The sequence below is a fragment of the Crinia signifera genome, unplaced genomic scaffold (assembly GCF_055691185.1).
Source record: "Crinia signifera unplaced genomic scaffold, ASM5569118v1 HAP2_SCAFFOLD_172, whole genome shotgun sequence".
NCBI classification, from domain to species: domain Eukaryota; kingdom Metazoa; phylum Chordata; class Amphibia; order Anura; family Myobatrachidae; genus Crinia; species Crinia signifera.
In genome coordinates this window covers 138,580-166,231 of record NW_028142065.1, presented here as the reverse complement: position 1 = coordinate 166,231, position 27,652 = coordinate 138,580, and the positions used below count along the sequence as shown (strand labels likewise).

At 51.7% G+C, this 27,652-nt stretch overlaps 2 protein-coding genes across 5 annotated transcripts in view; one reads left to right on the top strand and one right to left on the bottom strand.

Annotated features, from left to right (window-relative positions):
- DNAI4 (dynein axonemal intermediate chain 4) overlaps positions 1-27,361 on the bottom strand; it is a 43,029-nt gene extending 15,668 nt beyond the window's left edge. The window contains exons 1-13 of one of the 4 annotated variants that reach the window (XR_014467753.1): positions 27,109-27,356; positions 21,697-21,868; positions 18,034-18,227; positions 17,658-17,767; positions 16,098-16,242; positions 15,859-15,998; positions 15,404-15,574; positions 13,629-13,823; positions 12,332-12,465; positions 12,141-12,227; positions 11,883-12,034; positions 8,483-8,640; positions 5,649-5,773 (exon numbers count right to left, since the gene is read on the bottom strand). Coding sequence is in view for 3 of the 4 variants with exons in the window: in XM_083168005.1 (XP_083024131.1) it covers positions 5,649-5,773; positions 8,483-8,640; positions 11,883-12,034; positions 12,141-12,227; positions 12,332-12,465; positions 13,629-13,823; positions 15,404-15,574; positions 15,859-15,998; positions 16,098-16,242; positions 17,658-17,767; positions 18,034-18,227; positions 21,697-21,868; positions 27,109-27,242 (1,917 nt within the window). In the remaining variant the exon portion in view is untranslated. Of the gene's footprint in view, positions 1-5,648; positions 5,774-8,482; positions 8,641-11,882; positions 12,035-12,140; positions 12,228-12,331; positions 12,466-13,628; positions 13,824-15,403; positions 15,575-15,858; positions 15,999-16,097; positions 16,243-17,657; positions 17,768-18,033; positions 18,228-21,696; positions 21,869-21,956; positions 22,066-27,108 lie in introns of those variants that run through there. The other 3 variants (XM_083168005.1, XM_083168004.1, XM_083168006.1) reach the window with 3 other exon arrangements.
- Positions 27,362-27,393: 32 nt separating this feature from the next.
- The window catches only part of SGIP1 (SH3GL interacting endocytic adaptor 1), a 54,806-nt gene continuing 54,547 nt past the window's right edge, over positions 27,394-27,652 (top strand). Inside the window, exon 1 of the mRNA XM_083168008.1 lies at positions 27,394-27,402. Within this exon, the coding sequence (XP_083024134.1) occupies positions 27,394-27,402 (9 nt within the window). The remainder of the gene's footprint in view (positions 27,403-27,652) is intronic.

The following is a 27,652-nucleotide window of genomic DNA, read 5'->3' as shown; positions in this document are numbered from 1 at the left end:
CGTGGCAGCACAGGAGTACCGGACGGTGGCCCTGAGTCAGTGTCTCCTCCTACTGGGTGGGAGTTAGGGTGCATGAGAGCAGGATGCTGGGATATGAGGCATGATAGGGGTATGTGGGCAACACAGCGTCAGCGATTACCCAGTGGTGGAAGTTACGGTTCAGGAGAGCAGGAAGCTGGGTAGTGATAGGGGTGTGTGGGCATACGGGGGACTAAAGAGGGTGGTGGACACTGTGCAGCTTCTGCCAGTGGGTGAGGGTCCAGCGTGGCAGCACAGAAATACAGGAGTCAGTGTCTCCTCCGACTGGGTGGGAGTTAGGGTGCATGAGAGCAGGAGGCTGGGCGGTAAAGCATGATAGGGGAATGTGGGCAACACAGGGTGAGCGGGTCTCCACTGGCGGAAGTTACGGGGCAGGAGAACAGGAGGCAGGGCAGTGTCCTCCCACATTGATGGCAAAAGTATTCAACATCGGCCATAAACCATCGATTATTTGAAAATCATTGATGGTCGATGGGCATCCCTAGAACTGGAGGAGGGTGGGGGACAGTATGCAGCTCCCGGCAGTGGGTGAGCGTCTCCTCCCACTGGGAGAGAGTGAGCGTGCATGAGAGCAGGAGGCTGTATAATAGTGGTATGTGGGCAAGACATTGATAAAAGTTGTGGCGCTGGTGCAGAGGGCAGTGGGGAAACCTGCAGTGCGGCAGCCAGGGCCGGATTTCCCACCTAGGGGTGGTACCTGCTTGTGGTGGTACAGGATCCCCCATTGTCACGGGGGTACGTGAAATGCAGGAGCGGGGGCCGCGGTGGTCCGCTGGGGGGTGGAATTGCCGGAAGGGGGTCTGGGGGGTCTGCAAATTGCGGGAGGGGGGTTGTCGGGGTTAGTGAATTGCGGGAGGGGGGGTTGCGGAGGTCCGTGAATTGCGGGAGGGGCGCGTGGGGTGCCGTGAGTCAAGGGGGGGTGGTGCGGGGGTCCGTGAATCACGGGAGGGGTCATGAATCGCAGGAGGCGGGGGTCGTGGGGTGGCTGCGAATCGCAGGAGGGGGGGTGTGGGGGGTTGCCGTGAATTGCATGAGGGGGGCGTGAATCAAGGGAGGGTGGGCGCAGGGGGGTGGTGCGGGGGTCCGTGAATTGCGGGAGGGGGCATGAATCGCGGGAGGGGTGGTCGTGGGGTGTTCCGAATCGCAGGAAGGGGGGTATGGGGGGTGCCGTGAATTGCGTGAGGGGGGCATGAATCGCGGGAGGGGGGGTCCCCGAATGTGTGAATTACGGGGCGGTCGCAAATCGCGAGAGGTGCCGAGGGGGCCCGCAAATCGCGGGAGGGGGGCGCTACGGGGGGTTTCGTGAATCGCGGGAGGGGGGGTCGTGGGGGGTTGCGAATCGCAGGAAGTGGGGGGTGCTGTGAATTGCGTGAGGGGGGCATGAATCGCGGGAGGTGGGGTCCCCGAATGTGTGAATTAGGGGGCGGTCGCAAATCGCGAGAAGTACCGAGGGGGCCCGCAAATCGCGGGAGGGGGGCGCTACGGGGGGTTCCGTGAATCGCGGGAGGGGGCGGCGCGAATTGCGGGAGGGGGGTCGCAAATCACAGTAGGGGGGGGTGCCGTGAATCGCGGGAGGGGGGGTCGCGGGGGGCCCTTTTAAAGCCGGGAGGGGGGGTCGCAGGGGTCCCGCGAATCGCGGGAGGGGAGGATGCAGGGGTCCTGCGAATCGCGGGAGGGGGCTCGCGGGAGGGAGGGGTCGCTGGGGTCCCGCGATTTGCGGGAGGGTCGCGGGGGTCCCGCGTTTCGCGGGAGGGGGTCGTTGCGGAGGTACAGCGAATCGCGGGAGGGGGTGGTCGGGTCTGGGACGGATATTAGACAGCACTTACATCGACAGCCATTACATCGACACCATTAGTTCGACAGCTCAATAGGTCGACATGGTTTTAGGTCGACATACCATTAGGTCGACATGTCATTATGTCGACAGCTCATTAGGTCGACATGTTTTTAGGTCGACACTGCCATTAGGTCGACAGTGTCTATGTCGACAGTCAAAAGGTCAACATGGGTTTTTTTACTGTTTTTTGGCCGAAATGTCGACACAGTCGACATGGACACAGTTTGAAGTTTACGGCAGCCGCTCGCTATGCTTCGGGCACACTATTTTATTCTCCCACCACGCCCTAGTGGATAGTAGGGCATGAAATACCGCCGGTTGGCACATGTCGGTTCAATAAACAGTGAAAAAACACATGTCGACCTTTTGACTGTCGACATAGACACTGTCGACCTAATGGCAGTGTCGACCTAAAAACATGTCGACCTAATGAGCTGTCGCGAATCGCGGGAGGGGGGGGGGTCGCGGGGGTCCCGCGAATCGCGGGAGGGGGGTCGCGGGGGTCCCGCGATTCGCGGGAGGGGGGGGTCGCGGGGGTCCTGCGACTCGCGGGAGGGTGGAAAGCGGGGGTCTCGCGACTCGCGGGAGGGGGGGTGCGGGGTCCTGCGAATGGCGGGAGGGGGGGTCGCGGGGGTCCCACGATTTGCGGGAGGGTCGCGGGGGTCCCGCGTTTCGCGGGAGGGGGTCGTTGCGGAGGTACAGCGAATCGCGGGAGGGGGTGGTCGGGTCTGGGACGGATATTAGACAGCACTTACATCGACAGCCATTACATCGACACCATTAGTTCGACAGCTCAATAGGTCGACATGGTTTTAGGTCGACATACCATTAGGTCGACATGTCATTATGTCGACAGCTCATTAGGTCGACATGTTTTTAGGTCGACACTGCCATTAGGTCGACAGTGTCTATGTCGACAGTCAAAAGGTCAACATGGGTTTTTTTACTGTTTTTTGGCCGAAATGTCGACACAGTCGACATGGACACAGTTTGAAGTTTACGGCAGCCGCTCGCTATGCTTCGGGCACACTATTTTATTCTCCCACCACGCCCTAGTGGATAGTAGGGCATGAAATACCGCCGGTTGGCACATGTCGGTTCAATAAACAGTGAAAAAACACATGTCGACCTTTTGACTGTCGACATAGACACTGTCGACCTAATGGCAGTGTCGACCTAAAAACATGTCGACCTAATGAGCTGTCGACCTAATGAGCTGTCGACATAACATGTCGACCTAATGGTATGTCGACCTAAAACCATGTCGACCTATTGAGGTGTCGAACTAATGGTGTCAATGTAATGGCTGTCGATGTAAGTGCTGTCTAACAATAGTCCGGATACCGTGGTGGTTGCGGGGGTCTCGCGAATCGCGGGAGGGGGGTCGCGGGGGTCCCGCGAATCGCGGGAGGGGGGGTTCGCGGGGGTCCCGCGAATCACGGGAGGGGGGGTCCCGCGACTCGCGGGAGGGTGGAAAGCGGGGGTCCCGCGAATGGCGGGAGGGGGGGTGCGGGGTCCTGCGAATTGCGGGAGGGGGGGTCACGGGGGTCCCCCGAATGGCGGGAGGGGGGGTCACGGGGGTCCCGCGAATCGCGGGAGGGGGGGGGTCGCGGGGGTCCCGCGAATCGCGGGAGGGGGGTCGCGGGGGTCCCGCGATTCGCGACAGCCATTACATCGACACCATTAGTTCGACAGCTCAATAGGTCGACATGGTTTTAGGTCGACATACCATTAGGTCCCGCGAATCGCGGGAGGGGGGGTTCGCGGGGGTCCCGCGAATCACGGGAGGGGGGGTCCCGCGACTCGCGGGAGGGTGGAAAGCGGGGGTCCCGCGAATGGCGGGAGGGGGGGTGCGGGGTCCTGCGAATGGCGGGAGGGGGGGTCACGGGGGTCCCCCGAATGGCGGGAGGGGGGGTCACGGGGGTCCCGCGAATCGCGGGAGGGGGGGGGTCGCGGGGGTCCCGCGAATCGCGGGAGGGGGGTCGCGGGGGTCCCGCGATTCGCGGGAGGGGGGGGTCGCGGGGGTCCTGCGACTCGCGGGAGGGTGGAAAGCGGGGGTCTCGCGACTCGCGGGAGGGGGGGTGCGGGGTCCTGCGAATGGCGGGAGGGGGGGTCGCGGGGGTCCCACGATTTGCGGGAGGGTCGCGGGGGTCCCGCGTTTCGCGGGAGGGGGTCGTTGCGGAGGTACAGCGAATCGCGGGAGGGGGTGGTCGGGTCTGGGACGGATATTAGACAGCACTTACATCGACAGCCATTACATCGACACCATTAGTTCGACAGCTCAATAGGTCGACATGGTTTTAGGTCGACATACCATTAGGTCGACATGTCATTATGTCGACAGCTCATTAGGTCGACATGTTTTTAGGTCGACACTGCCATTAGGTCGACAGTGTCTATGTCGACAGTCAAAAGGTCAACATGGGTTTTTTTACTGTTTTTTGGCCGAAATGTCGACACAGTCGACATGGACACAGTTTGAAGTTTACGGCAGCCGCTCGCTATGCTTCGGGCACACTATTTTATTCTCCCACCACGCCCTAGTGGATAGTAGGGCATGAAATACCGCCGGTCGGCACATGTCGGTTCAATAAACAGTGAAAAAACACATGTCGACCTTTTGACTGTCGACATAGACACTGTCGACCTAATGGCAGTGTCGACCTAAAAACATGTCGACCTAATGAGCTGTCGACCTAATGAGCTGTCGACATAACATGTCGACCTAATGGTATGTCGACCTAAAACCAGGTCGACCTATTGAGGTGTCGAACTAATGGTGTCAATGTAATGGCTGTCGATGTAAGTGCTGTCTAACAATAGTCCGGATACCGTGGTGGTTGCGGGGGTCTCGCGAATCGCGGGAGGGGGGTCGCGGGGGTCCCGCGAATCGCGGGAGGGGGGGTTCGCGGGGGTCCCGCGAATCACGGGAGGGGGGGTCCCGCGACTCGCGGGAGGGTGGAAAGCGGGGGTCCCGCGAATGGCGGGAGGGGGGGTGCGGGGTCCTGCGAATGGCGGGAGGGGGGGTCACGGGGGTCCCCCGAATGGCGGGAGGGGGGGTCACGGGGGTCCCGCGAATCGCGGGAGGGGGGGGGTCGCGGGGGTCCCGCGAATCGCGGGAGGGGGGTCGCGGGGGTCCCGCGATTCGCGGGAGGGGGGGGTCGCGGGGGTCCTGCGACTCGCGGGAGGGTGGAAAGCGGGGGTCCCGCGACTCGCGGGAGGGGGGGTGCGGGGTCCTGCGAATGGCGGGAGGGGGGGTCGCGGGGGTCCCACGAATCGCGGGAGGGGGGGTCGCGGGGGGCCCGCGAATCGCGGGGGGGGGTCGCGGGGGTCCCGCGATTCGCGGGAGGGGGGGGTCGCGGGGGTCCCGCGATTCGCGGGAGGGGGGGGTCGCGGGGGTCCCGCGATTCGCGGGAGGGGGGGGGTCGCGGGGGTCCCGCGATTCGCGGGAGGGGGGGTCCCGCAAATCGCGGGAGGGGGGGGGTCGCGGGGGGTCCCGCGAATCGCGGGAGGGGGGTCGCGGGGGTCCTGGCAGAGGGTAGGGATGTGCAGGAGTAATGGTGGATGGTGGCTGTGGAGTAATGGTGGATGGTGGGCGTGTACTGTAGCCCTGGCTGGGTGGGGGGAGGTGATGTCAAGGGGGTGGAACGTCAGACACATGAAAGTGAAACTGTTTTACACAGGAACGTTCTCCACAGGGGTTGAGTGACAGATCTGGCTAAATATATAAGAGATAGTATGTGACTGTTATAGATGCTATAGCATCTGTTACCGTTGGCAGGAAGTCGAAGCACATCCCCGGGGCTTGCCGGGAGATAAACGCCACTCCCTTCTTCTCTTTGTCTCCCGCCGTATCTTTGAATCTGTCACTCCCTGTGCGCTTTAATCTCATCAGATCTGTCACAAGAAACAAATGATGTTATTAGATAGCTGACAGGTAATGGGCCGAATTCACACCTGATCGCACCGCTGTGAATTTAGCAGGCTGGGTGATTATCGATAAATTGCGCATGCATACGGCCCGTAGTTAGCAGGTGATTGACAGGTAGCCGGCGTTTGTGGGTGGTAACCGGCCGCTCTCTGGTAGTGTCAGGGATAATGTAGGCATGGCCAAGTGTTTTCAGGGAGGGTGTGTGATGTCAGCTCCGCCCCAGATCATCCTGATTCTATCACAGCCGCTGAGTAAGTCCTGGGCTACACACACACTGCACACACTGGAGAATCATTACATGGTGAGCGGCTGTTATCTGGGAGTGTCAGGGAATACGCAGGTGTGGCCAGGTGTGTGAGGGGAAGTCATGTGATGTCAGCTCCGCCCCGATCAGCCTGATTCTATCACAGCCGCTGAGTAAGTCCTGGGCTACACACACACTGCACACACTGGGGAATCATTACATGGGGAGCAGCTGCTATCTGGGAGTGTCAGGGATAATGCAGGCGTGGCCAGGTGTGTGAGGGGAAGTCCTGTGACCTCAGCTCCGCCCCCGATCAGCCTGATTCTATCACAGCCGCTGAGTAAGTCCTGGGCTACGCACACACTGCACACACTGGGGAATCATTACATGGTGAGCAGCTGTTATCTGGGAGTGTCAGGGAATACGCAGGTGTGGCCAGGTGTGTGAGGGGAAGTCATGTGATGTCAGCTCCGCCCCGATCAGCCTGATTCTATCACAGCCGCTGAGTAAGTCCTGGGCTACACACACACTGCACACACTGGGGAATCATTACATGGGGAGCAGCTGTTATCTGGGAGTGTCAGGGAATACGCAGGTGTGGCCAGGTGTGTGAGGGGAAGTCATGTGACATCAGCTCCGCCCCCAATCAGCCTGATTCTATCACAGCCGCTGAGTAAGTCCTGGGCTACACACAGACTGCACACACTGGGGAATCATTACATGGGGAGCGCATACCTCCCAACATGACCTTTTCCAGGAGGGACACATTACTCTGTTTCTGGACTTCTCCCTTAATTGATGATTGCCATCACCTGTGTTGAGGCACCTTTCTTATCAATTAACCTGTGTGAAACAGGTGATGGCAATCATACATTATGAGGGAAGTCCAGAAACAGAGAAATTTGTCCCTCCTGAAGAGGGTAATGTTGGGAGGTATGGGAGCAGCTGTTATCTGGGAGTGTCAGGTAATACGCAGGCATGGCCAGGTGTGTGAGGGGAAGTCATGTAACATCAGCTCCGCCCCTGATCAGCCTGATTCTATCGCAGCCGCACAGACTGCGCACCCTGGGGAATCTTAGACACAGGTACAAGTACTCCTAGAAATCAGAGGCGTAGCTTTGTTTGGGGCGTCCCCCCCACCGTTAATGGGGGGCGCCCCCCCTCCCCGCCCGCCTGTCCGGCCCCCCGTGCCCCCTACCCCCATTGCCGCATGCTTACCTGTCCGCGCGTCCCGGCTCCCCTCCTGGCTTCAATAAATTATATGCAGACGGACCACGATAAAATGGCCGCCCCCATACCGCAGACAGTTTCAGAGAACAGTCTGCTTTATGGGGTGGCCATTTTATCGTGGTCCATCTCCATAGCATTGAATGAAGCCAGGAGGGGAGCCGGGACGCACGGACAGGTAAGCATGTGGGGGATGGGGGGCGGGGGGATTACTATAGCACCGCAGCCCCCCCGGCGCCCCCATATGCACAGCGCCCCCCCGCGACCGTGGGGGCTGCGGTGCTATAGTAACGCCACTGCTAGAAATAGATGGAATTACGCCTGGAAACATCTAATACTGTTATTTAAGAGGATTGTTCCATAGAAGTTTGCACACAGACCCAGCATTACACCTATTAGACCACTGTAATCAAAACTGAAGGGGATCCAGTCTCCACCTTGTCATGAGTATATCACTGGGAAAATGGCCGCCATCCCCTTTCTGCAATGCAATGCAGGATTCTGGAGAGGTAAGATATAATGGGTGCGGGTTGTGCAGTGTGGGCCCCCCTGAAACAAGGACAGTGAAATCCCGCCCTGAAAATGCCTGGGCACGTCTGCGTATTTCAGATCACTCCCAGAAAAAAGTCTGGTTACCACTGACAAAATCTCTGGTTCTCGCTGTTTGGCCTTGCCCCTGCATGCTATGATTTGGATGCATGGGCAGTCATTCGATAATCAATCACCTTAGGAATACGCACAACATCGATCAGGTGTGATTAACACCCTAAATCGGGGCAGATGGAACTACAGCCCCATCAGAGCTGGATAGGAGTGACTGTACAGACGAATATTGTCACCTGATGTGGTGACAGGGATGGCCAGTGAGATCTCTAATGCATGGATCTTGGGTAGAACCAAATGGGCAAAACCAGGTGGGGCAGATGTAACATGTGCAGAGAGTTAGATTTGGGTGGGGGGAGTTAAAGCTGAATCTAAATTGCAGTATAAAAATAAAGCAGCCAGTATTTACTCTGCACAGAAACAAAATAACTCACCCAAATCTAACTCTCCCTGCACATGTTACATCTACCCCACCTGCAGTGCAGCATGGTTTTTGCCCATTAGAGAGATATTTTGCTCTTAAGATCACTGAATAAATCCCGATATATACTTACTAATCACACGCACATATAATTGATTGGCCCATATTTTCTGCGCTCACCGTTACAGTCCAATCCTTTTCTTATTCGCCACCTCGCTATCCGCCCGTCTGCAGATATAGACACCAGGATCTCCCCCTTGTCCTCGCCAAGGCTACCGTGGTCCTGCATTACCCACTTCAGCTGCCACACCGGGCATGTGTGCTTGTTCGGGTTGTCGCTAAGTTGATGAAACAACAAAATATACTGTGTAATGGATGGGAAGTGAGACTGTGATAGAGGCGCAAGTGCTACTTCATATCTGTATCTGAGTCTACGAACGCATCCATCCGAGGCTATGGACGCCATTGTCTCAGAGCCAGAACCAGTGAGCGCTGACTGCGCAACATACCCGTGTACAAGCAGCGACATTACGGAGCGTGTTTATCAAAAATATTTACAGCAAATTTAGGGGGGTGGGGGGCCAAATATTAAACATCCCTGTACACAGAAGATGTCAGAGATACCTGATCACTCATAAGTGTTATATTAGGGTCCTAGTTAGCAAGAATTGTGGGGTTGCAGACAAACTGCAGATTTTTTGGTACTTGTGTATTATCACGGCGCCCGCAAAATCAGCCGCAAATCGCATGCAAAAATTGGATGCGATTTAGCGGCCGATTTTATGCTGATTTTCTGCCGATTTGCATGCTATTCCATCCATGCACACCCCCACTATCCGAGTTACCCCGAAGCGTGGCGACCTCGACTGGACGCGGTACGCGTCATCCCGACCTGTTCATACCCTCACTATCCACGTAGGTGTGGAGTTGATTTTATAAAGCGTGGCGAGCGCAGCAAGCCATTGAGCCCGAAGCGTGGCGAGCACAGCGAGCCCCGCGGAAAACGATCCCGAAATGTGGCGATTGTAGCGAACCCCGCAAGGGGACACGAATTACTTGACGTGTATTCCGCGTGCGCTCGCCACGTTTCAGGATCGTTTTCCGCGTCCCCTCACCACGCTTCGGACTCGGTGGCTCGCTCCACTCGCAACGCTGTATAAAATCAACTCCACGCCGACGTGGATAGTGGGGGTATGAACAGGTCGGGAGGACTGCGTCCGCTCGCCACGCTTCGGGATGACTTGGATAGTGGGGGTGTGCAAGGATGGAATAGCATGCAAATCGGAAGGAAATCGTGGAAAACCAGCCGTAAGTCGTCCGAAAATTGGCCTCTAAATCGCATCGCAGACCGAATCGGTCGCAAATCGGCCACTAAATCGTATGCGATTTAGATGAAATTGGGCGCCATGATAATACACAAGTACCTTTTTTTTAAAGCGACAATCATTTACAAAGCAAAACCAAACAGTTTTTCACCAAGTAAAAAAATTGCTGCTTTAATAAAAAAACATTCGAGATTTCCCAGCATCCTGCACCGCGGGCAAACTCTGACCCTATTTCTAATGAAGACACATAGGCAGTATCGATGCCGGGTCCTGAACTTGGAGGTAACGTGATCACATGATCTAGATGGGGTATATTGGGGCAACGCCTTCGTTCTGATTGCTGAGATAAGATAAGAATCCGGACCGATTCCCTATGGATAATAAATCTGCTCTTGTCGTCTATGTGGCAGAAACCAAGTCTCCTGCGAGTGACGTTGCGCATGATGTCCCACAGTGTTTGTGGGGGCGTGGTGGCTAGAACTGGCAGAGAGAGAAGTTGGGCAGATGAGGGGCATCGTCTGCTGGGTGCAGGTTTGGCGCATGACTGCGGTTATTTGATCGCTGAAGTGTCCAATTACAGCTGGAATATATAATGAGATGGGAGGAGAAAGCCTGCGGACCGGGGGCGCAAAGACTGTCCCCACCAACTGAATTCTGTCACCTCTGGCGCCCTAGCGGTCACCTCACCCTATAGTTTTAATGGGGTCAACCACTAAAGGTCAACATTTTGACTGTCAACCTTTCCATTGTCGACCTAATGCTTGTGTCGACCTTCAGACCCTGTCGACCTTTAGTGGTCGACCTAATGTATGTTGACCTTCATAGTGTCGACTTAATGACGTATCCCATTTTAATGGGGCTCATTAACTGTATTTCTGCGGGCACTGTGGGCACTGCTGGCACTGTGGGCACTGCTGGCACTGCGGGCAAAGGGCTTTTATGCCAGTTTCTAAAATAATCCAAGGTATATTCTAATATCCTAAATAATTCACAGTGGGGCTGATTCAGGATCGCTTGTAGGATCCGAATTGGGCCCTGGTCAGGATTTGCACATGCGCATTTCTGCCCAACTGCAAACCCCGGCACTGAACTGCTTCAGCAAGTTACACACTCGCCGGGCCATTCGCTGCGGGGAGGGAGGGCTGGGGACGGAAACGGGGCTGGAGCGGGGGAAGGCAGGCAGGTTGATACCTGCAGGGGGGCGGGCGGCTGACATCACAAGAGACACCGACAGGAATAAAAGTCGTCCACCGTTGAATGAATTCTCTATCCTTCGGCTGCATGGGAGGGGATGTGTTCTCACATAGCATTGAGGGGATTCGGCGGGGGGCTGGGGGGGGGGGGGATTCGGCCCTGCGGCGTTTCAACACTCAGTAAGCAGCGAGCCAATGTGAATCAGGCCCAGTATTCCTTCATCAGAGGCTATATTTACTAAGAGGGCGTGGCCGGGCTCTACATAGACTGTAAGTGACGCTTTACATTTTCAGCTCCGAACCCCTTAGAAGCTGCAGTTTATAAAAACCATCACACTGTAAATATAGCCCCGGGCCTCACTGTTATACAGATATAACTTACAGGTCATTATACAAATATTAACATCACTTGTGTGCTTACAATATTGAATCTTTGGGGGCTATGCTGGTTGTTTTGCTCAGATGCGAATTCTGCGAAACATCACCCCCGTGCGAGTGCATACTGCCTTCCGAACGGAAGAGATTAGCTATAAGATAAACGCTCATCCCACAGGAGGACGATATCTTCTTTGTACACTACAGTTTCTGGTCACTAGAATTGACATTTTGATTCTCTACCATGCCTGGGATTCAAACCTATGGCATTTTGCATTCCAGTCAAACACCCTACTCATTGAGCTGTAAGATCTTGCATAAGAACATTGCAATTCAACAGATCTATGTAGTGTGCAGCCAATGAATAGAGTGCATGGCTGCAGCGCCAAAGGTGCTGGGTTTGAGTCCAAGGTGTGTCAGCATCTTGAAATGAATGTTATATAGGTATCAGCGATGGAAGGGGTGGGGCAAGAAGACAGGGGCAGTCAGAAAATGCCAGGTTTCAAAAAGGGGAGGGAAGCCACAAGTAAAATAAATGAAAACATATAATAGACAACTGCTACACACAGTGCCGCGGCTCCCCTCCCTGCGGTGCCATGTTCAGTGGCATCTTCCGCACCACCAAAGTCAGAGCCCTTGTGAATGTTCCACGGAACGCTCCACCAGAACATATCGGTCATGCAGTACCTGCTATCCAGCACCGGGATATTGTCTTTACTCTGTACATTGTAAATAGCAACTGTTCCGTTATACATCCCCACCGCCAGGAGGTCCGGAGAAGACACAGAGAAGTCCAGGGCCGTCACCCCACTGTCACAGTGATATACCCGCTCCGGCCACTAAGCAAGAAGATAACGAATGAGCCCAAAATATATACAGTGTATATTTAATAACAATACAGCATACAAAACGCATATATTATATACTCAAACATTTATTTATTACCGTTGTGTTCTTCAGCGACCAGCAACAGACCAATCCTCCCTTTTGTTCCTTAAATCCAAACTGTCCATAGCCAACGGCCAGCAGGTCCTGTGGGATAGAAGTACGGCTAAGCTGGCGAAGCATAGATCTGACACCTGGCATCCTCGTCAGCTCCGAGACATGCGCCAATCTCCTGTCGGTCAGGTACTCACCGAGTTTGTCTTGTTCCATGATGTGCTGCTCACGTTGCGTCCTTTCGTCACCTCACACACAAAGGACCACAACCTATTTATACTGGGAGACGTCACTTTAGTTAGGACTTCTGTGTCACCTTCAGCGTCCGGATCTGGAAAATAAGTGGTCACTTTTTATTCCTTTTAAAGACTTTTTGGTACTTGTTTCCTAGCACGGCGCCCATTGCATACCATCGCATACCGTATTTAGTGGTGTGCGATGCGATCTTCCCATTAAATTAACAGGAGTGCTTGTACAATGAACACGCTTTGGGCTCGGTGGCTCGCTGCGCTCGCCACACTATATAAAATCAACTCCACGCCGACGTGGATAGTGGGGGTATGAAAAGGTCAGAGGACGCGTACCGCCGCCACTCGTGGGCTCACTGCGGTCGCCACGCTTTGGGTTGGCGTTGATAGTGGGGGTGGTGTTGACAATGGGGGGTGCATTTAACTGATTTAACACCCATCAGGGTGCTTGTACAATTAAAAATCTCATTGCATCGCATGCATCGCGTGCCGCAATATTGCATGCGATGCAATGCAATAAGATGCGCTTCGATCAAAATCGGGGGCACCGTGCTAGGAAACAAGTACCGACTTTTTATTTTATACATTTTCAACAATGAAGAGACATCTGAGGATATATCAGTACAACAAGACCATAATAAGTTTCCATATTCCATATTCAGCTGTACTAGTTACCAGCCCAGCAAAAGCTGTAGCCTTGACGTGGCATCTGGTTTATCATATATTTGCACATATGTGTAACAGAGACTAAGGCCTTTTATGTGCAAACTAGTTATCAGCCCGTCAAGATGAAGGGACAACACAACAGTATTGTCAGTGCTGGAGGCTGTGTGCGCTGAACGGAGAAACTGTAGAGCACCCTCTAGTGGCAGCACATGTGCAAAACACTGGAATCCCCCCCCCATAGAGAGGGTGTGCATCAAAGGATAGACAGTTTCTAAGTCAACTGCCAATAGGGCGACATGCACATGTCGACATTGACAATAGGCTTAAGACATATGATAAGGTCGACATGATTTTTTCACATTTTCCTGGTTTGAATGTCGACACCTGATGAATCGGATCGGTTGCTATGGGTAACATCCCATCCTCAATAAAACTCCGTCAGATGACTGTATCTAGCAGCATTCCACCTCTTACAGCTGCGGACGACGGAACATGGAAGCTTCCATTATGGCCGACGTGTATATAAAGCTGCCTGTGATAACTGTGGGGACACAACAGGGAAACCGCCAGTGGAACACACCGATAATAACCGGGAGCTGCCGGTATGCCGCAAGCTTCGGCTGAAATATATTTTCTACGACAACTCTCTCCATAATGAACAGATCTTGCTGGAACTTCTCTGAGTTTAATATTTCATCCCCGTCTGGCTCAGTCTCGTCCGGGATCCGTGCAAGAGGCAGTCTGTCTACGTCTGTGATTGTGCTGGAGAACGTGTCTGGAATATGAAGAAGGAGAAGTAATAGGTTTAACATGCGAAAACCTACTGGAACATACCTTCTGGTAATTGCTTTCCGCGTAGGAGACGTCCCACCCGGAACGAGGTATCCTGACTGTTAGAGCGGTTGCTAATCCGAGCTTAACTCCTTTACTGATACCCCTTTCACACTGCACAAATAACCCGGGTCAAGTTGTTGCTGGGTCAATGTGTGGTGTGAAATGGTCTTGTGAAAAATCCCAGGTCCAGCATCCCGGCAATCCAAACTGGTTTAAAAGGGGTTGGGATTATTTGGTCTACAGCATGATGGTCGACATTCATTAGGCCGACACATTAGGTCGACATGGGAAAAGGTCGACATGGGTCTAGGTCGACATGGGAAAGGTCGACATGGTTCTAGTTCGAAAGGTCATTAGTTCAACAGGTCAATAGTTCGACAATGTCTAGGTGGACAGTCAAAAGGTCGACATGGGGTTTTTCACCGTTTTTTTACCTGAATGTCAACACAGTCAACCTTTTCCTATGTCGACCTAGACCCATGACGACCTTTTCCCATGTCACCCTAATTGTGTCGACCTAATGACTGTTGACCATCATGCTGTAGACCAAATGACCGCATCCCTTTAAAAGAAGGATTTTAAGTTAACTGGGTCGGACCTGGGTTGCTGGGCAGTGTGAAAGGATAACCCAGGGTTGAGCGATCAGGGTCCAATTCACACTATAGGGAGGAGGCAGCGGCAGCTCCAAGCGCTGCCTCCTTCCCCACCCCCCCAAAAAAGCACCCCTGCTCCACCCCGCCCTCCCGATGACGTCAGCGACCCCGGCTTATTGCTGATCACTGAGGGGAGCTTCACCTCGCAAACCCGGGTGCGACACTATTATTGTTCAAATTCAACCATAAATCTGCAACATAGGGCCTAATTCAGGGCTGTGATTATTGATAGACTTTGCATGTGTACGTCCCATCTGCTACTTTTTTGAACGCTGCCCGTATGCAAGGTGATTGACAGGAAGCCGGCATTTAGGGGCGGTAACCGGCTGTTATCTGGGAGTGTCAGGGAAAACGCAGGTGTGCCCAGGCATGTGAGGGGAAGTCATGTGATGTCAGCTCCGCCCCCGATCAGCCTGATCCTATCACAGCCGCTGAGTAAGTCCTGGGCTACACACAGACTGCACACACTGGGGAATCATTTGATGGTGATCGGCTTGTGAATGGATTTGCAGCAAATCACAGGCCTTCGATATTTTGCCAGCTGTGCTAAGCAACGGGGCGGGATTTCAGGCCCATGGTCTGTAGCAGTGTATGGATAGAGTCAGCGGTCACTAACTTTACCACTAGGTTTGAGATGCAGAACATCAAACCTGCCGACGTCAGTAGTGACTGCGAACATGCGCATATCGAGCATGCAAGCTGAATGATCAGTCCGATGGTGTTGAAAATCATCCTATAACGACATCGGGCCAATATCGGCCCAGTGTGTACCTGGTATAAGACTAGTGATGTACATGGAGCCATTGTAGGGATTTGCAGAGTTCTAGATACCATTAAGCAGAATAGTAGTTAAACTGGATGAACTTACCGCCTCTGTCCATAGAGGCATTCGACACGGTTCTCCTGCTCACGTTGGACCGGCTGCTGGCTACACTCTCGGATCTCTCTGACCTAGCGGTTACTTCTGCTGCAGTATCCACTGGTGGGTTCTCCGGTGCATTAAATGAATCATACATGTCCCACACTGAAGCCATGACACCTACACAGGCAACAAGGATAGTTTTACAGAACACACGTGTAACATCAAGGGAATGTCATCTCGGAATCTTTCTTTCATTTTTGCAATAGATACAGAGGCATAACTCTGGGAGACAATGGACTCATCTGCTGTCGGCACCTGCTCCCAAGGGAGCACCAATATTTATCTTGCGTCCGGGCAACTGGGACAAATTTATGCCACTGAATAAATATATATTTAAAAAAAAACTACATAGACACTGTTACAAACCATTAATATATCAATTTATAGGCACTATTGCTTACCAACGTCTTCAAGGATAATAGGCTCGCACTGAACTTCCTTACTCTTCGGAGCCCCGTTGAAGGTCTGCATCATTCTCTCGATGTAACGATCGTTACCAGCTCTGGTCTTGCAGAGATCGGTGTAAGCTTGGTTCCGAAGACTGAAAGAAAACAGAAATATGTCGTCTATGTACTGTCCAGACCACAACCACCAAACACTACCAACGATCACACTGATGATGTAATGTCAATTCTCATACTTGATTAATTCTGCTTCTTCAGCATCCGTGGCGACCACCGCTACCGGCATGTCCAGCAGCCATATTGTGTCGGTCTCCGCCAGGAATACATTAACCATCTTATCTAGATCTTCTTCTTTTGGCTGCTCCCGAACAACATCTTGATCTATGTAGTAATACATTGATTGATGTCATAAATGTCCTTAAGCAGCAAATGAAACCTCCAATTAAAATACATTATTATATGAGCAAAGAAATAAAATCAAGTGCTGTAGGTCTATTATTGCGCTGAATAATATGAATAGGACACATGAAATAAATGACTGGCCAATTTAGACTTAGCTATATACATCCACCATGATCGCTTATACTTCTCTACAACAGGCTGCCATCCACCTGTGCAGGCAGGGTCTGACTGACAAACTTGTAGACTCGATCTGCAGATATGTAGTGGTGAAACGCGTCAGTGACAGTGGGTTTCTGTACAAGGGGAAAGCAAGAGCCCCCACTCTTTCTTCCCACACAGATAATGAGACACAAATGTTATATTGTACAAATGTATAACATTGAGGCCCTACCAATTACTCCATCGTGGAGGTTAACTGTTCACTTTTGCTGAAGTGTAAAATCAGGGAGGGTAACACTAAACAGCGTGTTTTACCTCTATCATTCCTATCTGAATTTGGGGTTAAATGGTCCTTTCAACTTGTGTTTTCTCCCCCTCCTAACTTTTCTTACATTAACAAGTGTTTAATCTATGTCCCTAAAATCTTTGTCTTCTTAATTATTCGTCCCAATCCCGGATCTTCCCTGGTCCCAAGATATTGTCCTCCATCTCCGTATATTCCAGAGACCTCTAGTCTTTCATAAGAGAATAAGAGATGGTGTCTGAGCACAGGTGTTGGAATGTATACCACCACCGCCACTGGGATACTGAACTAAACTGGAGAAATGTTAGCTAGAATCTGACTGGTTCCTATCAGAAACGCCCCTTTTCTATGCACTGACCTGTGCACTACATAGATCAGACTATGCCTGGAGTGTACAGTGATTGCTGAGATTCCGGGTGCTCCCCAACCATATGTGTATGTGTGTGGTTGTGTGTGTCCATGTAAATACAGTAGACCAGTGATTTTCAACCTTTTTACCTTGCGGCACACTAAATAAGACTTTAAAATTGCCAAGGCACACCATGAGATCCCCACAGGGCAAAACACATTGGCCACCACAGGAGAAAAACAAACCTATTGGCCCCCACATTAAAAACAATCACACTGGTCCCCACAGGTAACAAAAATAAAATACATTGGCCCTTTACATGAAAAGAAGAGACCAGTAAATAACATTTAAACTGGTGGTGGCTGTAAATGGGTTTGGGCATCTCTAGATGTGGGGGCACACTTGAGAACAGCTCAAGGCACACTAGTGTGCCACGGCACACTGGTTGAAAAACACTGCAGTAGACGAACAATGCAATGTCTGGTTTAGCCCATTTACCAGAGTGGTAACAACTCGCTAGTGTGTTTTCTGGGCTGAGCCACCTACTGGCCAGTGCAAACTAACTTCTTAATGTTGCATTACCAGACATGATGGGCAGAGCGTCACGTCTCAATCCCGGCTCCTCCATATCTTCCGATAGCGACCCAGTCTCTTGGCTCGATATGGACATACTGCTGCCCCCAAACGTTGACCTGCACGAGAGCGTGAGAATGAAACTTTGAAATATATATTGCAGACTATGGCTCTTATTCAAATCTGATCGCAGTACAAATTTGTTCTCAAAATGGGCAAAACCATGTGCACTGCAGGTGGGGCAGATGTAACATGTGCAGAGAGAGTTAAATTACGGCATATTTCATATATAACAAAAAACATTCAAACTTTAATTTTCTAAAATAAAATTCCCAATGGTGCCCCGGTTAGGTTGCAGCAGTAACGGTGCCTTAGCTGTGCTTACCTTGAAAATGGGCCAACAAAACTGGCATTTATCCCCGTCTGCTGTAGGGACAAGGTTGAGAAAAAATCGGATGCTGACACTATGCCGGAGGCATCTGGTGGGGTAAACAATTTGCTCTGCTTGGGCGGCGCAGCCCCCGGTTCCACTTGGAATAATGGCCGAGGAGTTACATTGTTTCCTTCTTCATCAAACACCTATGGGGACAACACCATACTTAGAGATGCATATGTAGCATTGCTCCCGTGATCAGTAAAGTACGCCTTAGGGCTATTTCACATGCTCCGGCTCCTGCCGGGCGGCAAAACCGCGCATGGCCGAGAAGCCGTGCCTCACACAGAAGTTTAGAATGGTGGGGATGGCCACAGCCCGGCAGCTGTCCTTTCCAGTGGTGGGATCCGGCTGCAACCGGGCGGCCAGGCCGTGGCTGTCCCGTTTGAATGGACACAATCGTGTCCATTATTACCTACTGTGTGAGGCACGGCTTCTTGGCCGTGCGGGGTTTTGCCGCCCAGCAGGGGCCGGAGCGTGTGAAATAGCCCTTACTCTCCACATTGTAGAGGCATCCATGCTGCAAGCTTTGCGAGGCTCATAGGGTATGGGTCATTGGGTTAACTGTATAAAGGTCGACCAGTAACAGTTGACATGGTTTAGGTTGACACCTGGATTGTTCGGCGTGGAGAGAAGCGTCTTCTTATCTCTGCAATCTTTATCTTTTATTGATAAATTGTGGCAATTGAAAATCTTTCCTATACTTTGGGCCCGTTCTGGATTCTAGTGATCAGGAAGTTCCTGGTGTTGCCATGACAATGGATTGAATGTTGGCTTTTATTTTCACAACAAACGTGAAACCTTTAACCTGATTGGTTGCTGTAGGCAATGCCATGACTCTCGTGTGCACTAGAGGCCTAATTCACTAGTGATCATCCCCAGAGTATTCGTTTGTAAGGCCCTAGTTGTACTAAATGATACCTGAATGTTATTATGACAGTTAATTAATAACAAAACCATCACATAAATGCAGTGACAGCACGTTTGTAACAGAAGGAGGGATCCACTCAGTGCCGTAGACACTGGCCCCCAGGCCCAGACAGGATTCATCCTAGGGTACTAATGGAATTAAGGGAGGACTTAGCAACCCCTCTGTATTACGTTTTTGAGAACTCATTATCATCTGGTAAGGTACCAAAAGACTGGAGAATAGCGGATGTAGTACCAATATTCAAAAAAGGTAAAAGGGATGACCCGGCAAATTACAGACCTGTGAGCTTAACATCAATCGTGGGTAAATTATATTAGGGATTTTTAAGGAATGGTATCCAAAAATATTTAGAGCTTCACAGTCTAATAAGTATTAACCAACATGGGTTTGCGAAAAATCGGTTGTGCCAAACAAATTTACTAGGCTTTTAAGAGGATGTCAGTAACAACCTTGATAATAGAAATGAAGTAGATGTGGTCTTCCTAGATTTTGCTAAGGCCTTTGATACAGTGCCACATAAGAGGTTGATAAATAAAATGGAAGATCCGGGACTAGGGGTAAGTATTTGTAGATGGGTATGGAAATGGCTGTGTAATAGAGAACAGAGAGTGGTTGTAAACGGTGCAGTATCAAATATGATACCAGTACTAAGTGGAGTGCCACAGGGGTCGGTGTTAGGGCCCCTTTTATTTAATATATTTATTAATGATATTGGGGTGGGAATACTCAGCAATGTTTCCATCTTTGCTGATGACACAAAACTGAGCAGGGGAATTAGATCAACTGAGGATGTCTCCGCGCTTCAGAATGATCTTAACAATCTAGATGAGTGGGGAAAAAAGTGGAAGATGAGGTTCAATGTGGATAAATGCAAGGTCATGCACCTTGGGAGACATAACCAGTGTGCTAGTTATAACCTAAGCAGGGAGGCATAGATTAATTCAGTACTCGAAAAGGATCCAGGAGTCCAAATAGATAACAAACTGGAGTGTAGTGCTCAATGTCACATAGCAACAAATAAGGCCAACAGGATACTAGCATGTATATAAAGGGGCATGGAAACTAGGGACTCAAATGTAATGATGCCTCTGTACAAATCATTGGTTAGACCGCACCTCGAATATTTAGAACCATTCTGGGCTCCGCACTATAAAAAGGACATTATGGGGGAAATTTACTAAAGGAAATTTGTAAAAAATAGGTGTATTTGTATCCAGAAATACACTTATTTTTGACATTCGCTATGCCGAAAATACGGCAATTCGTAGTCGTATTGATGTGCTATCAATACGAATACAAATGGCCGTATTTTCGGGATAGTAAATGTCAAAAATAAGTGTATTTCTGCATACAAATACACCTATTTTTTACAAATTTCCTATAGTAAATTTCCCCCTATAGAACTAGAAAAAGTCCAAAGAAGAGCAACCAAACTAATAAAGGGAATGGAGAATTTAAGCTATGCCGATAGATTGAACCATTTTAGATTGTTTACACTAGAAAAGAGACGTTTAAAGGGGGACATGCTTAACATGTACAAATATATCAGGGACCGATATAAGGAACCGTCAGACGCCCTTTTTACTGTAAGGAAGGACTCAAGGACACTGGGTCATGAGTTTAGATTAGAGGAAAGAAGATTTCGTTCCATTAGAAGAAAACATTTTTTTTACAGTCAGGGCATCCAAACTATGGAACTGTCTTCCTGGAGAGGTGGTGTCGGCAGTTGTAGAGGTGATGTCGGCAGATAGAGAGGTGGTGTCGGCAGACACAATACATCTATTGGTTAAAAACATACAGGGGTACAAGCAATAATCATAATCTGTCCTTAAATATATCAGTATACACTATGTATGACAAGGGATGAAGCTAATACACCAAGGCTGAACTGGATGGACGGGAGTCTTTATTCAGCCTTAAATACTATGTAACTGTGTAACTTTGCTTGGGGTGAGCAGTAGTGCTGGGTGCAGGTAATGTTACATATTCTCATTCCGTATTTAAGCAATTTATACCCTGACAAGTCGTGTTCTGGCTGCTGCCTGCAAATCTCCATATACTGTACATGGTTATTCTATACTTGGGTAGTTTTACAGTGTATTCAATAAAATATTATAATGTTAGGGATGCTGAGCAGAGGGGATCAGGTACGGACCACCTGGTCTGGGGGCCTCAGTGCGATTGCTGTGCCCCTCGAAACCTCATACAGAGAAATCCAAAGTACTTCTCACCCAAGGATTCTGGATATGGGAGACTCAACCTGTATAAAAAATAAGTTTCATACAAACAGGGATTCGGATGATAGGTCGATAGTGTATAGATCGAAAAGCACTAGGTCGCCATTGACAAAAGGTTGACATGCCGACGGTCGACACATGGTAAGGTCAACATGAGTCATTTTGTTTTATCATTTTCTGTCCACGTGCTCAGGTGTCACCACAAGAAGAAAAAAGTGAAGATATCATGTTGACTCACGTCGACCTTTTGCTTGTGTTGACCGTTTGTCAATGTCGACACGTTGGCCTAGACACTGTCTATCCTTTTATCTACACCCATGTATACAGTACATAGGAGCAGAGGTAAAGTGATACAGTGGAAGGTGATAATGCACCAGCCAATCAGCTGTGTTTAAAAAATGACAGTTGATTGGCTGGTGCGTTATCACTTTCCATTTCTGTACTGACCGCTACAGTTTGCTTCCCGCTGGACACCGAGGACTTATCCATGATTCTGCCGTCCCCGTACACACTGATGCTTTTTCTGCTGGATGTTCCCATCATGCTCCTGTTTGCTCGGCTCTGTGTTACGAAACCAGATATATTGATGACTTTCTTGACGTGCGAAGCCATCTTAGGCCTGAAACAGTATAAATAGAAAATTAGACAATCAATTCATGAGATCCAACATCCTCGTTATCCCCTTTACAAAGAGAAATGTTTCTGACCCATATATGTCCATGATTATAGCTGCCGGATGGAGTTTCCCATTGATAGCAGATGTATTTCATCACCTATGACAGGGATAAGATTCCACTTGTTCCAAGTTTTGTGAAGCAGTGTGGTCTGTGGGCTTGCATGGTGGGATCTGTGTATGCTGTGTACAAAGTAGGGGTGGCCATTGATTATGGATGTTTCTGGTCTATACCTAATGGTCACTACATTTATCATCAATGGGGGGGGGGGACCAAGTGGTTTTCGGCCATCATGGTATAAAACCAACCGAACCGAGACACTGATCATAACTCCACCCCTTGACAGCTATAGGCTCTGATTGGCCATTGGTGGGTAAAACCATTGGGTACTCTTTACCTAGAAGGGCGCCCACGATTTTGATCGTGGGCATCGTAAGGAAAAAAAAATCGCGTCGGTCGCATCGCATGCGACCAAAAAATTGCATGCGATGCGACCGACGCGATGACCGCGATTTCCCATAGGGAACAATGTTAACTGTCCCAATTGACCCGATTTCCCATAGGGAACAATGTTAAATGGCCCACAGAGGCCAAATAGGCACCCTGAAGTGTGAAATGGCCCCCACAATTGTTAACGCCACCCCACGATCAACGTCAACCCGAAGCGTGGCGAGCGGCGGCGGTACGCGTCCTCCGACCTTTTCATACCCCCACTATCCACGTAGGCGTGGAGTTGAGAATAGAAAGTGTGTCGAGCGCAGCGAGCCACCGAGCCCGAAGCGTGGCGAGCGCAGCGAGCCCCGCGAGGGGACGCGGACACCTGTGAAGCCCGCGAGGGGACGTGTATACCTGTGAAGGTGTCCACGTCCGCTCGCCACGCTTCGGGCTCGGTGGCTCGCTGCGCTCGCCACACTTTCTATTCTCAACTCCACGCCGACGTGGATAGTGGGGGTATGAAAAGGTCGGAGGACGCGCACCGCCGCTCCTCGCGGACTCGCTGCGCTCGCCACGCTTCGGGTTGACGTTGATTGTGGGGTGGCGTTAACAATTGGGTGGGCCATTTCACACTTCAGGGTGCCTATTTGGCCTCTGTGGGCCATTTAACATTGTTCCCTATGGAAAATCGGGTCAATTGGGACATTTAACATTGTTCCCTATGGGAAATCGGGTCAATTGGGACATTTAACATTGTTCCCTATGGGAAATCGCGGTCATCGCGTCGGTCGCATCGCATGCGATTTTTTAGTGCATGCGATGCCCGCGATGGGCGCCCTTCTAGGTAAAGAGTACCAACCATTGATGGTTACCATCAATTGTGATCCCACAATGGCCATGTCTAGGATAATGTTTAATAATCCCCAGGTGACAGGCCGGAATTTAAACAGAAAGCCTTGAAGCAAAATAAATACTGGATTAATCTAGATCAGTGGTTCCCAACCTTTTTTCTCTCCCGTACCCCTTGATTAGGCTTTTCATTTATAAGTACCCCTCATCTCAATTTGAAATATCCACAGTACTTATGAGTGGAAGTGAGCAGTATGCGTGTCCTAATATTAAGGAGTAGCCGTGGACTAGTATGTGGTTAGGAATCAGGTCCGTCTTTGTCTGGCCGCTGGCTGTGTATTGTCTCCAGAGTTCCCGCTAACGTCTGTAGGATTAATGCTTCTTCCACCCATGTCAGTGCGGGGCAGATGTTCACAGGTAGCTCTCAGTGAATTGCTTGTTGGGCAAAAGCACGAGGAGCTGCTGATGACGCTGCAGATGGAACTGGAAATGACACAACGTGGCTTGTTTCCATGTCAATGGTAGACTTCTTTTGCCATTGGGAGACTTTTTCTTCTTCCGCCATTACCAATATTATTTCCAAGTACCCCCAACTGGTCTGCAGAGTACCCCCAGGGGTACTAGTACCCCAGGTTGGGAACCACTGATCTAGATGTATACGGTATATGAAATGTATTTCCTATAGAGGTTTATTTGGCACTCTTTTTAAATCAGTTTTACAGTAGTCTTAATTATCACTCATCTCCTTATATGGTCTGTGCTGCTGTGGACCTAGCTCCTCTCACCATTGGTGCCGATTTATGTTTTTGCTGGTGGGTGCTCAAGCCAAAAATATAGGGGAGTGGCTTCATGGGGAATGGGTGTGGCCACAAAATAATACCAATTTATATTATGGAGTACAGTTGTCTCCTATATTCAAATTACGGCAACAGAGTTCCACATACATCAATGCCTCCACAGTGCAGGTACATCAATGCCCCCACAGTGCAGGTACATCAATGCCCCCACAGTGCAGGTACATCAATGCCCCCACAATGCAGGTACATAAATTTCCCCCACAGTGCAGGTACATAAATTTCCCCCACAGTGCAGGAACATAAATGCCCCCACAGTGCAGGAACATAAATGCCCCCACAGTGCAGGTACATAAATGCCCCCCACAGTGCAGGTACATCAATGCCTCCACAGTGCAGGTACATCAATGCCCCCCACAGTGCAGGTACACAAATTTCCCCCACAGTGCAGGTATATAAATGCCCCCACAGTGCAGGTACATAAATTTCCCCCACAGTGCAGGTACATAAATGCCCCCCACAGTGCAGGTACATCAATGCCTCCACAGTGCAGGTACATCAATGCCCCCACAGTGCAGGTACACAAATTTCCCCCACAGTGCAGGTATATAAATGCCCTCACAGTGCAGGTACATAAATTTCCCCCACAGTGCAGGTACATAAATTTCCCCCACAGTGCAGCTACATAAATGCCCCCACAGTGCAGGTACATAAATGCCCCCACAGTGCAGGTACATAAATTTCCCCCACAGTGCAGGTACATAAATTTCCCCCACAGTGCAGGTACATAAATTTCCCCCACAGTGTAGGTACATAAATGCCCCCACAGTGCAGTACATAAATTTCCCCCACAGTGCAGCTACATAAATGCCCCCACAGTGCAGGTACATAAATTTCCCCCACAGTGCAGGTACTCCGCAGACAGAATACACTCTTCCTGGCATACTGTTTCCCAGGTGGCGGGTCCGGCAATGTGGGTGCTGCAGCCGCAAGTTAGCAAGTTAATGCGGCGGCCCAGCAGCGGGACTGGGGCCCAAGGGTGCTCATCAATTTCCGTGGGTGCTCGGGCCCTTGAGCACCCACAGAATCGACACCTATGCCTCCCACTACATAACTCTAAGTCAATGGCTTCCTGCTGCCTCCATTCCCCTGTCACATGCAGCCCTGTCCTCACTGACAAATCACTCATCTCCTGATATACTCTGTGCTGCTGAGGACCCTACTCCTCCCACTATATAACTCAAGCTGGCCATACACTACTGCGATGTATCGCAGCAGTGTATGACCAACCGATCACCCACAAGCAGCCTGGGACCTTCCCAGGCAGCAAGATCGCATGTAGTCCTTTCCCATGGGATGCATCGCATGTGACGCCTGTTCCTGCTGGCCGGGGGGGGGGGGGGGGGGAGTCCAATGCACACGGAACCGGTGGGCAGGAGGTCGTGTACACTTGTGGGGGTACACACTGGTGTACACCTGTGTGGGTAGGATGGGCAGAGGCTGGTGTACACCTGTGTGGGTAGGATGGGCAGAGGCTGGTGTACACCTGTGTGGGTAGGATGGGCAGGGGGTAGTTTTCACCTGTGTGGGTATGATAGGCAGAGGGTGTTGTACACCTGTGTGGGTATGATGGGCAAGGGGTGGTGTACACCTGTGTGGGTATGATGGGCAGGGGGTGGTGTACACCTGTGTGGGTATGACGGGCAGGGGACTGTGTACACCTGTGTGGGTATGATGGGCAGGGGGTGGTGTACACCTGTGTGGGTATGACGGGCAGAGGGTGGTGTACACCTGTGTGGGTATGACGGGCAGGGGGTAGTGTTCACCTGTGTGGGTATGACGGCAGAGGGTGGTGTACACCTGTGTGGGTATGACGGGCAGGGGGTGGTGTACACCTGTGTGGGTATGACAGGCAGGGGGTGGTGTACACCTGTGTGGGTATGACGGGCAGGGGGTGGTGTACACCTCTGTGGGTATGATGGGCAGAGGGTTATGTACACCTGTGTGGGTATGACGGGCAGGGGGCGGTGTACACTTGTGTGGGTATGACGGGCAGGGGGCTGTGTACACCTGTGTGGGTATGACGAGCAGGGGGCGGTGTACACTTGTGTGGGTATGACGGGAAGGGGGCGGTGTACACCTGTGTGGGTATGACGGGCAGGGGGCGGTGTACACTTGTGTGGGTATGACGGGCAGGGGGTGGTGTACACCTGTGTGGGTATGATGAGCAGGGGCTGTGTACACCTGTGTGGGTATGATGGGCAGGGGGTAGTGTACATCTATGTGAGTATGATGGGCAGGGGGCGGTGTAAACCTGTGTGGGTATGATGAGCAGGGGGCTGTGTACACCTGTGTGGGTATGATGGGCAGGGGGTAGTGTACATCTGTGTGAGTATGATGGGCAGGGGGCGGTGTAAACCTGTGTGGGTATGACGGGCAGGGGGCTGTGCACACCTGTGTGGGTATGACGGGCAGGGGGTAGTGTACACCTGTGTGGGTATGACGGACAGAGTATGATGGGCAGGGGGCGGTGTACACCTGTGTGGGTATGACGGACAGGGGGTGGTGTACACCTGTGTGGGTATGACAGGCATGGGGTGGTGTACACCTGTGTGGGTATGATGGGCAGGAGGCTGTGCACACCTGTGTGGGTATGACGGGCAGGGGGTGGTGTACAACTGTGTGGGTATGATGGGCAGGGGGTGGTGTACACCTGTGTGGGTATGACGGGCAGGGGACTGTGTACACCTGTGTGGGTATGATGGGCAGGGGGTAGTGTACACCTGTGTGGGTATGACGGGCAGGGGACTGTGTACACCTGTGTGGGTATGACGGGCAGGGGGAGGTGTACACCTGTGTGGGTATGATGGGCAGGGGACGGTGTACACCTGTGGGGGTATGACGGGCAGAGGCTGGTGTACACCTGTGTGGGTATGACGGGCAGGGGTTAGTGTTCACCTGTGTGGGTATGATGGACAGGGGGTGGTGTACACCTGTGTGGGTATGACGGGCAGGGGGTGGTGTACACCTGTGTGGGTATGACGGGCAAGGGGTATCCCTGACTAATGCCCCCCGCACTCCTTTTCGGGGGCACTGGGGATACTCACACGCTGGCCCCGGGGTGTCGGGCTCGGGGCCCTGACATGTTGCAGGTCGCGGGTCTTAGCGGCTGCTTCCGAATAACGCGTTCTGTGTCGCTATGGAGACGGAATGCCGCGCCCCTTTTCCTAAACACGCCCATCCGGACGGCCGCCTGGTTTTACGCCCCCATCAGGCCACGCCTACTGCTGCGCTTCGATTGGCTGCGCCCCCTGACGGACGCTGCTCTGGTCGCTTCCGCCTCCATCCGGGCTCCTACGCTGACCCGCGATGTGACCCGTCAGCTCGGGAACATGGCGGAGGTAAGAAGGGAACTCATCTATACCCCGGCCCCGGTACCGGAGCGTCCACCGCCTCCGCCGCAGCAGCCCGGATACAGGGCTCGGCCCTCCCGCCGTCACCACTTGTTGCCGCAGCCACCCGGTCCCGCGCCCCCAAACTTATCCCCCTTCCCCGGCCGGGGGAACCTTGGCTGCCTCATACCTCTGGTCCCGTCCCCATAGCTACCTCCTGCTGCACCCGGCCCAGCCGCCGCACCGGGAGCTCCGTCTA